This window comes from Chamaea fasciata, unplaced genomic scaffold, assembly GCF_029207755.1.
Source record: "Chamaea fasciata isolate MVZ Bird 193981 ecotype frontalis unplaced genomic scaffold, bChaFas1.0.hap1 SCAF_1, whole genome shotgun sequence".
In the NCBI taxonomy this organism is placed as follows: Eukaryota; Metazoa; Chordata; class Aves; order Passeriformes; family Sylviidae; genus Chamaea; species Chamaea fasciata.
Genome location: NW_027094086.1, coordinates 8,837,047 through 8,852,616, shown reverse-complemented (window position 1 = coordinate 8,852,616; position 15,570 = coordinate 8,837,047). Strand labels below are relative to the sequence as shown.

General features: G+C 37.6%; 1 protein-coding gene across 5 annotated transcripts in view; it reads left to right on the top strand.

Annotated features, from left to right (window-relative positions):
* The window catches only part of EFR3A (EFR3 homolog A), a 79,204-nt gene that overhangs the window by 3,508 nt on the left and 60,126 nt on the right, over positions 1 to 15,570 (top strand). For 3 of the 5 annotated variants that reach the window (XM_066175846.1, XM_066175837.1, XM_066175808.1), the window contains exons 2-3: positions 1,046 to 1,097; positions 7,003 to 7,083. In XM_066175846.1, the coding sequence (XP_066031943.1) occupies positions 7,071 to 7,083 (13 nt within the window). In that variant the 5' untranslated portion in view covers positions 1,046 to 1,097; positions 7,003 to 7,070. Of the gene's footprint in view, positions 1 to 895; positions 964 to 1,045; positions 1,098 to 7,002; positions 7,084 to 15,570 lie in introns of those variants that run through there. The other 2 variants (XM_066175818.1, XM_066175828.1) reach the window with 2 other exon arrangements.

The following is a 15,570-nucleotide window of genomic DNA, read 5'->3' as shown; positions in this document are numbered from 1 at the left end:
CCCTTGGAGAGGGACATACAGCTTTCTAATAGAAGGGATATTTTAAATAACTTACTTTGAAGTGTTATTTTAAATCCCAGTTGCTGTCGGCAAATTGGAACCTTTGATTGAAATGCTTATATGAGAATGAAGTTTATTTTTAGCAACTATGAGTGTTCCTTTAATAAGTGGTCATTAAAACTTATGTTGACCAAATTAAATGTTTATTCTCACATTATCCATTTGTGGAATTACAATTTTTTGGTATATGTTTACATATATTTATTATCTGAATGTCTTTTATTTAAAATTTTATTTTTGAAGACAGCAACACTCAGTGTCTTTAACTGAGATTTTGTTCTTATTTGTGGAAATGTACATTTGTGGGGAGTTTGCATTTGTCAATTATGCAAATTGACAAATTTACTGCTTTAATACAGAAGAGTCTTCTAATGATTTGCATTTTATTGCTAATTAATTGAACAGTAGATTTGGCTACTTTTATGTCCAAAATAGATTGTTGTAACTTCAGATGAGTTCATTTTATGAATATATTTAATTGTATCAAAATCCTTTGAGCAGCTGTTTTTTATAGGAGGTTGCACTCTGATTGATCTAAAATCTGCCTTTTTTTGATGCTGGGAGTAAAATGCCCTAGAAAGTGCTGCACAGGTTTTTCAGTTGGTTTTCACAGTGTTGAACAGAAACCTCTCTCAGGCATTTTAACAGGGCACTGCTGCAGTTTATATCTGAAGTGGGAGCATCCTGTGAGACTGTGCAGAGTTTAGCATCGCAAACAGTGGCACTTGGGAAGGTCACAGTACACAACCGGAAAATGTTTACTCTAGCATCAAAGGCAAGAACAGAATCTGCATTTCAGGAACTGTCAAAATCTAGTGTGGTCAGTTAAGAGGATATCTAGATTTCTGTTGTAACAGCCCCTTTGGTGTTGAAGCTGAAGGATGTGACTTCGGCTCATTCTGCGTAAGTTACTGAGCGTATTTGGATGTAAATTGTCTCAAGTTAAAGTCTTGACTTTGTTTGTTTGTTTTTTTTTTCTTTATAGTTTCTTAAGTTTTTGCAAAATTGAGGACATCCCTGATTAACAATGCCTGGCAGTAAGTATTCTTCTTTTTAGTACCTTCAGACAATATTTAGGGATGTTTGCTGTTAGAAAATTTTCTTTGGGGTTTAAAAATTTAAAAAAAAAATGAAATGGAAAAAGAAGCATTGTAGTTGCTGTGATTTTTAAGATGCCAATGTTATCTAGTCTCTGCCTCTGTAAATCTCCATATATTTTTCAAATAATAATATGGGCACTGCATTTGCCTTTTTGATTACAACTTCAGAGTATAAAATTCAATTTTGTGCTTTAGACTATGTTCTGAAATAGTTGTATTCAAAAATAAAAAAGTTATTTTTGATAAAAAAGCTCTATTTTGATGTAGCTATAATCGTCTCTTTGGAAAATTACAACTAGCGTTTATAGAAGACAGAATCACTATTTAGGATAAGTGGTAAAACTTAAATTTTTTTACATTTAGAGTTAAGTAAGATTTTTGAGGCAAATGTTTCCTAAAATCAAATTATTTACTTTCAAAAGTAGCAAATTTCTCTAGCACAAAGGATCAAATTATAAAATGTATTACAAAAATATAAATTTAACTATTGTTTTAATTAGTTTTTCTATTTAGAAAAAATCTTACATGATCTCTAGTAAGATTGCAAACACCTGTCTTTGGAGAAAGCAATCTGCTTTATCCTGAGGATAAAGAAGTATTCATAAAGTTACAGTACCAGTTATATTGAGTGCATTCTAATTATGTAGGTCTGTAGTGAATTTCTTGGATGGTTAATTTCATGAAGAAGTCTGTGATCATTTGTTCTTTGCTGTGATTTGTAATGTGCTGTGACTGTGGGTATTAGACATTTCTTACAGCAGTTCTGTGTTGTGTTGTTTCAACCTGTCATATAAAATACCTCACTGTAAGTCAGGTGTGTCACACATGTCGTATGAAGGAGCGTGTGGACTTTTTTGATGAATTAAACTGGAAAAGTAAGATTTTTTTTTTCCTTTTAAATCACATGTGCGTATGTTTGGGGTCATTAATATCAGTGCATGGAGAGTTTGCATTACTGCACTCAGGTGGAAGTTAAAGGAGACCAGAAGAACTGATTTCAGTATTTATCTGTATACACTCAATTATTTATCTTTGCCTGTGTTAATGACTGCAAGTGCGTAACTGAAGGGAAGGGAACCTAACAGAGGGGTGTATTGCAATTCTTGTGAAATAAGGGTATTTTCATAATATTTTTACTTCCAAAACTTATGGCCGTGAAGAGGTATGATTGGATTTTAGGGCAAGCAAGCATCCTTTTGTAGTTGGTTGTACTTCTAGTCAATAGAGACAGAGCCTTGAGGAATTCAAGTCTGTTGCATGTGGAAAGGAGATCTTCTGCCTGCTGATTTAGGCTTCTGTAAAGGTTCCGTTGGATTCTTTTCAGAGCAGGTTGATGAAACAGGCTGCTGCTACAGTGTTACTTTAAAATTTCAAGGTAATTTCTCTTTGAAATGTGAAAGACTCAGTTGTTTCTAAAGGTTGAGTGTTTTTGTGTGGTTTTTTTTTAATTTTATTTAATTTTCACATCGAGTTCTGTCCTCCCACACATCAAGAAGTGCATTGACCATCTTTAAGTATAGAACTTAGAGAAGGCTTTTACAGCGAGATATTTTCCAAACATGTTTTCTGTCATATTACTATGAGTTCTTTACAAATGAAGTAGAAAAATAATATCTAAGTAACAGGAAATTTTGATGAAGTTCTTGGGTCATACTGACCAACTGCCATGTCCACTATTGTCCTGCTTTGTTTCCTGGGTCTGTGTAGCAGTTCCTCGTGGTAATTTTACCCCTCCTCCCTCCCCCCCTTTTTTTTTTATTAATATGGTAGTTGAATGAATGTATAGGTCTAAAGGCAGTGTTCTGGAATACCATGAGAGGTCCAGATAACTGGTGTTCCAGAAAGACTGAGTAAGAGTTTAGTTAGTCTTTCTGGGGACTTCAGCTGACTTCAGAAGTCAGTATTGAAATTACTGTGCACGAACCATTCACAGGACAACATGCTTTTTAACTCCTTCAGTATTAACTGTGGAAAAACAGGCACAAGTTAGAACTGGGCTGTGCTGCTGAGAGGGGGAGAGATGAACAAAGGTCATGAGCCAGAGGTGATGGATGCTCTTCTCTCTGAGCCTCAGCTCAGGCATGGCTGCTGGGCTCTGCACCAGTTGTTCATTGCATATTCAGATTACCACATTTTCTATTGGTGTTTCTGCTTAACGATCCCATTTAGGAATGTGGGGATTTAGTGCTGCATTGGGTCCTAAAATATGTGAAGATTTTAGTCTCAATGCAGTTGTCATAGCCCAAATACAAAATTTTCAATCTGCTCTCTTAACCTTGATCTGTAAAAGTGCTTGGCCTTGGCCAGCCATGACAAGGCATTTGTGTTGACATCTGTTGTGGAGCTGTGATGCTCTGTCGTCGCTAGACGAACACAAAAGAATTACACTCACACGGTCAGGTTGTGAGAGCAAGAAAAAAGGAAATTTATTTGGGATTTTGATTTATATAGTTTTTGGAGTTTGATCAGGGATTGGGCAATGAGGTTGACACCTCTTTGACCCCACTGGTCAAACTAGATGTCTATTAATTTTGTTCTTCCTCCAGGAAGGAATGTACAGTTTTCAAGACATTACTTTTTGTTTATGTTACAATGCCTGAAAACTTTAGTACAAAAATGTAAACATCAGAAGGCTGAAAAAATCAGGACAGCACTGTCATTGCTGCAGCACTTGGATCAATCTTGCCAAGGTGTAACTTCTCCTTGGGATTTTTATGTTTAACTTTATGTTACAAGTTTGTCTTGTGCACATAACACGAGTGTTGATGTGAATGGTTAGACATGGATGGTGTCTTCAGCTGAAGTTGAAATGCAAATTCTAAAATGTTGAGAAAGCAAAAGTGTTTTCTCATTTCTGTTTGAGTACAGCAGGAATAGGTTTGAACTACACCTTTTAGTAATTGTCTAAGCTATGCTTTATCACGAAGAAACTTTGGAGTAAAAGATTAAATAGTGCTTTTATTTAAGAGCAAACCCCAAAAACTTATAACCAGATAGCCTCTGTGGTACAGGCAGTATGTGTTTCTCACTTGCCTTGTGTGTTCTGAATAATTTGTACAGATAATTTCATTTAGCACACTTCTGTTATGGAACATGGGTGGTTTTGGTAGGGGTTTTTGGTTGGCTGCATTCAGATTGAAATGTTACACATGCTTCTGCTAAGGAGAAAAAGCGATAGCTAAGTCATGTCAAAGTATTTGTTGAAGACTCTTCTTTTTGAACATTATGTTCTGGATATTCACACTTAATCAGATGTTTGAAACACAGCTTGGTAGATAGTGAGATTTTTCTTTTCTAGAAACCGCTAACCTACTTACTGGGTGTATTCTCTGACTTCAGTTAAATGTTTAAGGGCAGCTTTTATACTAAAATGAAATTGCTTGAACTAAAAGAATTATGTGTGGCACAGGTTTGAGCACCTGTTGACTATAAAAATATATTTTACTTGTAGTAGCTTTGTGTGTGACTTTTTAAAATTTTTTCTTAGCTTATTCTTTTCTCTTTTGACTTATGCCATTAACATAATTATAGCTTTGGTTTTCAAAGTTTCGTTAAATATAATTGTTGGTTAAATTGTTTTTAGCTGCTGATTAGTAGTCCTTATGACTGACTGGAACATAGAAATTAAGAGAACAAATAATAAAAAAAAAAGGATTTTGCCAAATGTAATTTTCCCACATTCTTCCTTTGAATTATGGCTGTGAAATTTAGTAATATTAACACTTCCCACACTCCTCTGTCAAATATTTGTCAGTTGGAAAGGGGCCATTCTGATTTAAGAGGTACATATATTAGTTATGTGGAAAACATTCCATGATTTGGCCTGTTCTTGGTTGCAGTGAAGAGGCAGTTTTGGTGACTTCAGAACACTCCAAGCACGCTCATTAAACTACAAAACATTTTCCTTGGCCTCCCAAACCCCGCGTGGCTTTTTGCCCCTTGTTTGTGCAGAGGCGGCTCCTCTGACAGCAGGTGGAGCGTGCTGGCAGCTGCCCTGCTTTGTGCGAGGTGAAAACAAACAGGAGATGGAACAATTGAATAGTGCTTGTTAACTTCTGTATTCGTGCATGCCAGTGCTTTCCTTGTGTTGCTTCGCAAGGAAACAACTAAATGACCTTTAAACAAATACATGACCCACCCCCCAACCCAAAAAATACCCATCAAACTTTTAAAATTATAACTTTCTATGTGAACAGAGTTTTTGTGCCAAGTGTAGGAGGAAAAACAGCACTTGAAACAGAATTTGAAATGAGTGAATTCTTAACTGGCATTTAGCATTTTTAACACATTTTAAGAGGCAGATAACCTCCTCGTTTTGGTTTCTTCTCTCCCAACAATTTTGGAAAATTCATTTATTTGTGTTTTGTTATTCTAGTTTTTATTGTGTATATATAATAAGTCAGTGTTAACAAGATTGGTAATGGGAAGGGAATATTTATCTCCCTGTGAAATAAAATTCTGAAATATCAGTGGCTGGAGATGTGTTCTGATTGTGTCTATATAAATATTTGAAGGACTAAGCTTTCTATTGTTTTTAGTGAAAATCAAGCCATAGTTCTTTTCAATTACTATCTCCACTCTTTCCATCCAGCATACTTCTTTCCTCATCTGGAATATTTCTCATGCAGCCTTCACACTTTACAATTACAAAAAGAGCTTAATAAGCTCTTTTTTGTATTTGCTTTGTTTATTTTATAGGTGGGAGAAACCCTCTTAGTTTTATGACAGCATTGTTGGCTACTTAAAACAGTGTTAACTAGCTTATAATTCTGTAACATTTTCATATTTCAGCTATTACAGAAGAGTTATGTCAGGGGTGTCTGAAATTATTTTTTTCAGATATTATTTCAGAAATTTTTTTGTCTGCTTGATTCTGGTGTCTTAGGATGAGAAACATAAGAAGCCCTGGATCATGCCCTTTTCAACTACTAACCTAAGGATGGGAACTTGGAAAACGGCTGCCAGGGGGAAGTTATGGTTTGGGCTTCCTTCAGCAGTTAGCCACTTGCCAGGACTAGGCCAGAAAAGGAAAAATACCCCTGTATTTCAGAATGTCTGTAACTATTATAATGCTATGGTCACAAATTATATAATGGATTCTTTGCATAATATGCAAGAAATGCTTTCAATATGAAAACAGACAAGTTTTTTTCAGCTGATTTTTAGGTATCTGTCTTTTCTACTTTGAAAAAGTAGTAATTTCTCCAAATGTATCCTTAATTAAGCTAAGAAAAAAACCCGAAAACAGTAACTTGCAGCTGGAAAACTGTAGCTCTTTGCACATGTGTTCATTTAACTCATGGTACCTTAAGCAACTTTGTGTGCTGTCAAATTGGTGCTTCCATATTTATTAATGAATATGCATGGATTTCTTTAAGACTTGTTAATTTGGAGCAAGTGTTTCTTTTGTTGTTATCTGTTAGCTGTCATTTCTATGTACACATCATCCATTTGGAAAAGTTTGTGTTTAGGAGCAGTTCCACAGAGAATCAAAACCACTCATAGTGAGACAAGACATGAGTGATATCATTATCCTTCATCCTTACGTTTCTTGCAGTTGCTTTGGAACACATTTCAATATAGCCAAGAAATGAGCAGTTGTGTTTCATCCATTTCTTGTTAAAACCTGTAGAATGTATTTTTTCAGTTGTTGTTACTTATGTATGCACAGTCTGGGCATTTAATGTAAAAAATCAAGTGCTTTAGAGATGAACTTAGTTTTGTGCCCATCAAAGCCTTTGTGTGCTCTTAGACTGTACGTGGATGTTTCCCCAAATATTAAAATGTAGCTTAGTAATTTTTTCAGGCTTTATTAAAATGTGGCTGTCGTTGTTATTTACAGAAATGGCTTTGCAGCTCTCAGTCGATTAATCTCCATGTGCAGCCTTGTTTGCTATTGATTTCTGAACCATGGGACAAAAGGGTAAGAAGGCTCACGCTGATTGTGCATGCAAGCGTCCTGGTTTTTTGTGCATGACAACAAAGCAAAATTGATTTTGGGGAGCAGGGGTAAGATTTCCATTATGTCATTAAATGTATGTCTCTGGAAAAGCCAGGGCAAACTCCTTTAACAGGTATGTTGGCTTTCCCTTTCCTTGATGCATGGATTTCCTTCCCACCATTGGCCACTGTGAACCTCAGTGGCTCTCTAGGGAATCACATTCCTTGCGGATTGCTGAAGATGAATGTTAGCTGTGTACGCCGCTCATGGCTTTTGAAGAAGGCTGTTTCATTTCTAGAAAGTTACAGTATTCAAGATTAATTCATGCAGGAATTAGACAGAAATGAATAAAAGGTGGGGTAGATAGATAAATGGAACTCTTCCAAGTCTGCCAAGAGTTCAGGAAGCATTCAGACAGTCATTTCAGGCACACAGTGCCTGGGGCTGTCCTGCACAGGGCAAGGAGTTGGATTTGATGATCTTTGTTGCATCGCTTTGTGGTCAGAATATTCTACATTATTAGAATATTCCTTGTCTAACAACCTGTAGACCCCAAGACTTCAAAAATAGTTGGCACCTGTATAACTCACGTCTGGCTTGAGATCTGTGAAAGGTCTCAGTCCTTTTACTTTTCAAGAAGAGCACAGTTGTGATTCTAAATTGTACTTGGACCTGTTGCAGTATTTTGTTGATAACAGTCTGTACTTTGGCTGGAAATAGGCACTCTGAGTCTTTAATTGTGGTTTGAGAAGAGTTACTCATTCCTTAGTAAGAGAATGAGTAAGGAATTCCAGTCTAACACTTAGCTATGGAATTATGCTAAATCAGTGCTCCTTGCTGATAGTTGTGTAAAGCTGTTAGTACATAAGGAAATGGATGAAGATAAACCTTCATGGATATTTTGTTAGAAGTGCATCAACAAATACCCAATAATTCATGCTATTAGCTATTAAAACAAATTTTCCTATGTTCATTAAACTGTGTAATGATTAGAAAAGGACTTTAGGATGATGATACCCTACTTATGAACTTTATGTGGAATAAAATATGAATAGTTACAACTGATCTGTCAGACATGATTGAGCTAGCAGGGTTCACTTGTCTCATAATAAATGCAGTGCAAGCTGTTTTCAAGACTTTCTATGTGCTTGTGGTTTTTTATTAAAGTTTGTGATTGAATACTGACATTGGTTTAGACATGAGCTTGAAGTTCCTCAGAACTGACAAAATTTTTGCAAACTAAGCCTGGATGTTGGAATTGCAGTGTGGTTAGAGGTGCTGGTTGTGGTCAAAGAACTGCTGGATTGCTGCAGAAACCAGTGAGCCTATGTACCCACAGATGTCCTGTCTGGTTTCTACAGAAAGCTGACACACTCAAGATTTACTGGTTAAGAGGATGTATTTATAAAACTTTCTTTCTGTATAAATATGAAGCTGTCTGTCTCCTACACTGATCGTCTTCTAGACTGGCCTCTTCAGTTTGGTGGGAAACAGAAGTTGTGGTAGGAAAGGTAAATACACAGTCTTAAGGTACTGAAGGTGCCCAGAAGAGCAAATGCACTGTGTCTGTGTTCCTCTCTAACTGGTTAGACATTACAGGAGGGGAGAAATTGCTGTTTAATTACTTGAGATTTGTGGTTCTAGGCAGGGCTATGTTCTCACCTTTTATCCCTCTGTTGGGAAGAAGAGCTGCTTTTCTGTTCTTGGGCGAAATCTGAGTTCAAGATGAAGTGCTCTTTAGAACTAATGGGAAAGGTAACAACCATGAGGATATTTTATAGTTCGTATTGACCTAGAAGGTTGGGGTTTTTTCAGTGAAACTTACGTCTTTCGTGTCTATGTTTTAAACTCTGAATAATTGAAAAGTTGTTGCATAAACTTCTGTTTGCTGGGTTGTTCAAAAGCTGCTCTTCTGTGAGGGCAGGATGAACTAGATAAAACTGCAGAGAAAGGAGAACATGTAATATGGAGTATATTTGCAGCTCCAAGGACCTGTTCTTGATAATACGGAATGTAGCCCTGGTTTTCTGCCTGAGATCTGAAATTCTTTTCCCAGGGAATTTTCTGTAAACAAGAGAAGTGTTTTTGTAACTCTACTTTGTTTTCATTCCTTTTCCTAGGAGGGACCTTTTCTTGATGTCCCTCTGATCTGACCAATGTGTTTGAAGAGGTTTGTCTTTTGTTCACCAATCAAATTGGTCTGTGTAAAATAGTATATAAGAGAAACATATTCCAAAAATTAAAGAGTAATTTTCAGCCTTCCGAAGTTCGGAGTCTGTGTTGTTGTGATGTAAAACAACATCAGTGGAAGGAGATTTTTTTTCAAATTTTTGATTCCTTATTCTTTTAATGTTCTTTTTCCTTTTATGGAAACATGTATGTTTCCATGTCCAAATGGCAATATCTCATTTTGTAAATGCTTTCTGGGAAAATGAAACAGCTAGGAATAGACACAAACAGAGCACTTAATTGAAGATTGGTGATATTTAAAGAAGAATTTGAATTCTGAAGCCTTAGTATCCTCTGTGACTCTGCTTTTCAACCTGACATTACCACATTTTTGTTTAGCATTTTATTTTTCATTAACGTCAGTACAGTTTAAACGCTTTTGTTACTGAACAGGAACAGATGCTTTGTCATGTTTTGAGCTTTGTGTATGTGCCTCAGAAGGCTTGCTGCACTCTGTCTTCTCAGCATAAATAGTGCAGTATGGTTCTAGATTCACAGGAACACTTCCATCCACTGTTATGTTACTTTCTCTGTATACTGTGTATTTGTGCAGGAAATAAAATGTATGTAATGTGGTATTAGACTACTTGTGAACAGAATATTTTTCTTTTAATTAGGAAATATTTTTCAAAATCTGTGCAAATGTATTGAAGCCTGTAGCTGGGTTTGCTCAAATGAAGGTAAAACTTGTTTTTGAAGCTCTGGCCATGTTTATATTGGTATTTTGGATGATTTTAATAGAAGAAAGGATCTATACAATGACACTCTCTTATATGTCCTATAACCAGGTCAGTGCTTTATGCTGAACTGGTTAAATCTGGTTTCCTGAGCTAAGCTTACCTTCTCCATTAGCTTTGAGGGTTCTGGAGAGAAGGCCTGTGAACCTTTGTTTCCTCATCATTAGAACTTTTAATATAATGACATATAATAATTTAATCATGGCATTTTTTCACTCACAAAAGCCTTCTCATGCCTTGTTTTTCAAGTGGCAGTGTGGTACCTACCCCCTGGTCTGTTTCAGCCCCGTGTGTTTGGGCAGTGTGAGCTGCAAGGCACCGTGGGGGGAGTGGAGAGTTAAATCCTCTCAGTCCACCTACTGCAGTCACAGGATACATGATGAGGAGGTGACACAACAGTTCTGAGCATCCTTTTTGCTAAGGAAAAAGATGATAGCAGCATAAGATTCAGGAAGTTCTTACCACTACAGCTGCGTTCCTTCCCTGTGGATTGGATGAACAAAGTAAACTGCATCATCTTAAGAAAATGGAAAAAGTAGCATTCATCAGAAAAAATTGTGTGGCTTTACATTCAGGTTTTTCCATGTTCAGAGTTTCAGGTGCTTTCCCTCTAAGAAGACTTGAAACCCTGGGCACTTGCTGACCAGTTACTCATTGGTTTGAAGTGGCTTATTGTCTGTAGCACTGGTGATAGTTTATCAGTGCCATCCTGATAGCTCTCTTCAAATAATAAAGATGTGTAGTATTGACAAAATCTTCATAAAATTCTAAAAGCAGAGAGTGTTTTACATTTTTCCATTAGTTTCTTGGTGTAGGGAAGCAACAGCTTCCAAAGTAGAAGAGGCTACTGTGTAATGCAGATTTCAGTTAACCGAGAAGATAAAATTCTAGACATGTTGGCAACTTTTCCATATGTCAGGAGCCGTTCCAGTTTCTTTTGTGATGCTGACCGTGGAATTAAAACTTCTCAAAAGCGGAACTTTATATGGTGTTTGAGTGGCTGTTTGTGTTCTGAGATGCTAAGTAATCCCTATGTGCTACTGCCCTAAGCTTGAGAACTTAAAGGTTCCATTAATTGTTAACTCCTAGAGTTGTATCCAGACCTGTGCTGTTGTCCAGCTTCCCATGGATTCCCCTTTGATCCTCAGGTATAGAAGGGGGTGTTCCCCTAGAGGCAGTATCTTAGTACACATGAGTTCCTGTAGAGAACAGAAGCGAGCAGGAAGTGTTTAAGCAACAAAATAACTCTTTTCCTTGCTGGGAAAGAGGGCTGTGTCCAGTAGTATGAGGAAATGCAATGGAATGGGAAATGTGGAAGGAACATCTATATTAGAAATTTTAAAACTAAAACTGGGCATAGGCAGAGTGGCACAAAGAAAGTCCCTGTCAGGAGTGTGATGTGCTGCCTGGGGTTGGGACTGGGAAGCAAAGGTATTCAGCTCAAGCAGCTGGGAGGCATTCTGTAGCCTGGACTTAGTCACCAAAGTACTGAGCCTTTTAGCCAAGTATGTATGTATATATATTTACCAGTAGCTGGCCAACCTGCTGATTAGAAGTATAGTTTGAAGGCTTCAGAGGCAGACAGTGACCCTTTTGGAATAACTTTGCCTCTGGCACCCCTCAAGAATTGCTTCTTATTCACCTCTGGCCACCCTGGAGCTATGCTAAGTGTTGCTGCTTGGCCTGTTACCATTCAGCCATGCCACGTGTAGCATCTTTCCTTCAGTGTCCATCTCAATCCACAGGTGCACCAGCCTCTACTGGTCTTCCATGTTAGATGTTGCTCCTTAAGCTGCCACAAAGTGAGAACAAGGTGGTAGAAGAGATATTGCAGCCCCCATTCTCAGTGGGGTATTAAGCAAGTTAGGTAGCTTGGCCTTTGAACACACATGACATTTACAGTACTCTGTCACCTACAACTGTCTTCTGCACCTGGGAGGTGTTGAAGGATGCAGCATTTTGAAAATGGCTCATCTGGGTGAGACAATAGCTTAGGGTCAAGGCTTTGAGCAGGATTGTCTGGAACTCAGAGGCTACTTCTGTGCCAGGATTGTCACTGTGCTGGGAATTTTCCATTCTCTAGTACCCATGGATGTTGGGAGGAGCCAGGCATTTGGACAAGCAGAGATTGGTGTGTTAAGTAGCTGGAGTAGAACGAGGTTGCTGTGATAATGTCTATCCTTCTTTACTTCTTTTAATCAGAATTAAATAGTGGGTAAAGAATGTCCTCCTGGCTCAGTGGTAGTGAATGTGCACAGTGGGTGTTTTGTCAGTGTTAGGAGTCCACTCCATGCTCTGCTCTTTGCCTGGATGGAGGAATAATAGCAGGTTATGTGCTTCAGAGAACATACAAAGCACCATGAGCCTCTTTCTGTCTCCTTTAGTCTAGTAGTTTATTTACAGTGTGTTTTTCACTGCTTTATGAAACACCTTGTTATGAAATCAATATTTGTTTAGAAATAACAATATGATGAAATAAAACCTGTGTGGGTTTTTTTTCTGTCCACTGGATTTACCACCTAGAACTCATTTCCCAACTGCAAACTAAGTCGTGGAAGCAGGAATGAAAGTTGGACTTTGCCTGTTCATTTTTTCCCCTGAGCAGATTATCAATGCCAGCTGTGATGAAGGGGGGTCAAGGAGATTTATTTAAATGTGTCTTTCTAGTCTCCTGAAGTCTCCTTTTTGTATTGCTTTAGATAGTAGTCAGGGAAGTAAATGACGTTGGCCAGCTTACTAGGAATATAAGTAAGGGCAGGAATTAAGAGGCAAAACTCATGTCATAGAGCTTCTTCCACTGGAAAAAGATTAGTTTTAGATAATTTTAATGCTGTATTAAAAATAGTGACAGTACTGTCTCAAAGCAGGAAAGGAGGAGGCGGTATTGAGGAGAACAGAAATGAGCAAGTTAAGCAAAGTTACTGTGTGAAACCAACAAAGGTGGGAGAAAGGAGAGACGGTATGGAAACACTGCCGGGGGTGGAATTTAAGGAATGCAACTGGAGAACCTGATGTAATGGAAGACTTTCTTTTAATGGATTAGAAGTCTTTAAAACACACGCCCCAAAGATAATATGTTCCTGGGGGATTTGTTCTAATTGCCACTGGCTCTGAAAAGAATACTTCATTGAAGAAGCTTAGTGGTGAGCATTATCTGACTAACTTGGGGGTTTTTCCTACTTCTTACTAGTAACTTCAGGTGCATTGTCATTTCTTGCTTTCACAAAAAGTTTATATTCAAATTATTTTTACAAGCTTTCACCATAGCAAAATTTGCATCTCTCTGTGCTGATTCCAGCATGCAATGCTACATGTTTAGAGAAGAGGGGCTGGAAAACTGCAGCAAAGGATCTGAGGGTGCTGGTCAACAGTGGCTGAACATGAGCCACTGTGTGCCCTGGTGGCCAAGAAGGTCAATGGCACCTGGTCTGTATCAGCAACAGTGTCACCAGCAGGACCAGGGCACTGACTCTGTCCTTGTACTCAGCACTGGTGCGGCCACACCTCGAATCCTCAGTGCTCAGTTCTGGGCCCCCCAAGAAAGACATTGAGGGGCTGGAACGTGTTCAGAAGACAACAGAGCTGGTAAAGGGTCTGGAGCACAAGTCTGAGGAGGAGCAGCCGAGGAGCTGGGGCTGTTCAGCCTGCAGAAAAAGAGGCTTGGGGGAACCTTATCACTCTACAGCTGCCTGAAAGGAGGCTGTACTCAGGTGGGGGTCATTCTCTTCTCCCAGGTAGCAAGGGAGAGGACAAGAGGAAATGGCCTTGAGTTGCACCAGGGGAGGTTTAGATTGGGTATTAAGAAAGTAATCTTCACAGAAAGGGTGGTTAGGCACTGGGATAGGCTACCCAGAGGAGTAGTGGCATCACTGTCCCGGGAAGTGTTCAAAAAATATATGGATATGGCACTTTAGGGCATGGTTTAATGGTGAACATGATGTTGGTGGTTGATGGTTAAATTTCATAATCTTAGAGGTCTTTTCCAACCTTAATGATTATATGATTCTAGTTTAGAAGAACTCTTCTTGAAGTCATACCAGAATTGACTTTAACTTTTTAGCTTACTGTGAGAAGACATTCTAAGGAGAAAGCTGGTGTTTTGGGTGTAGTTTTCATTTGTTTAAAATAAACTGAGCACCAAAATATCTTTAAAAATAAATGCAATATTGTAAAATTAATGTAAAACCTAGGTATGGATGGAGTTTTCCCCATTAGATGTTACTGAGGGTTTGCTGTCATGAGGGTTGAAAGTCCACATCACAAGATGAATATCGTGTTCTCAAGACAAAAATTTCATTTGCATGTTGGTCATTAAATGCAGTTTTTTGGAGAGAGGCTGGAAACCAGCCACTCAGAAGTCAGCTAGCATTTGGGTGAGGGGAGGAGAGGCTCATCTGGGGGATGAGGCTTCATCCCAAGTGATGAGTCCGCTGTGCCCTCTGGGAGTGCGTTCCAGGGACATTGCAATGGCTGATCAGCGCCTCCTTATAGCACTTGCTCTTTTTATAGCAGGATGAAGAATATTTTTAATTAACTCCCTTATATGGCTGGAATAGTTTCCTTGTTATAAAATGTCTGATCTCTTTTTCATAGTGGAACGTGAATGCCCTTGAAAGTCATTTTAGTTCTGAATTAAATGCGTCAACTGATATTAACAGTTCAGAAATAACAGGGTATAGTAGGTGGTTATGGTTGAAGTGTTATTTTATGCACTTTCATCAGGATATTTGAAATAAATTTATTTTATTTATATTTCTCATCTCAGATACAGAAAAATAAGTATAATGAAAATTTGATGTATTGCAGTCAAATAAATTTTTACATAGTTATTTAAGTGCATTGAGCTACTAAATGTAATTTTAATATTGCTCTGTTTCTTGGTATTAGCAAAACATGCATATTTCTGTATATTGGAACTTTTTTGTAAATTACACCATTTTTTGATAGAATAAGATTTTTTTTAAAAAAAGCTTGGATGATTGCAAATAAAGTTAGGGATGACCATAATAAAATGGGACGTAATTATTATTGGGACATAATAAAAATATTCAGTGAGTGAACAAGACATCTTGCTTCAGGTTATTAATGTTCTATCACAGTTGACAACAATGTTAGACAACATGACAAAACTTCGGGAGAAATTCCAGAATTAGATAAAACAGATGACTTCTTTTCCTAGGTTTTGATAAAGAAGAAAATGTGGCATTTTAAACTCAATTGGCAGAACTTAGTCTTTTATGTTTAAACCCATCTTGAAGCTTTTGTTTTCTTGTAATTTTGTATGAGTAATATATAGCACAAATATTCAAACCCACTATTTTGAAGTACAGCATTGCTGTAATACGATTTTTCTAATTTGCAACATAGGGTTTCCTGTAGTAAACTATGTGGGGACAGTTTCTGTGCAGCTCAATGTTTTCTCTGAGTTTATTAGCACTAATCTTTTAGGTCTTGAATTCAGATTTTATGTAGTGGAAATTATTAGCTGTGTTTTTATTAAAAA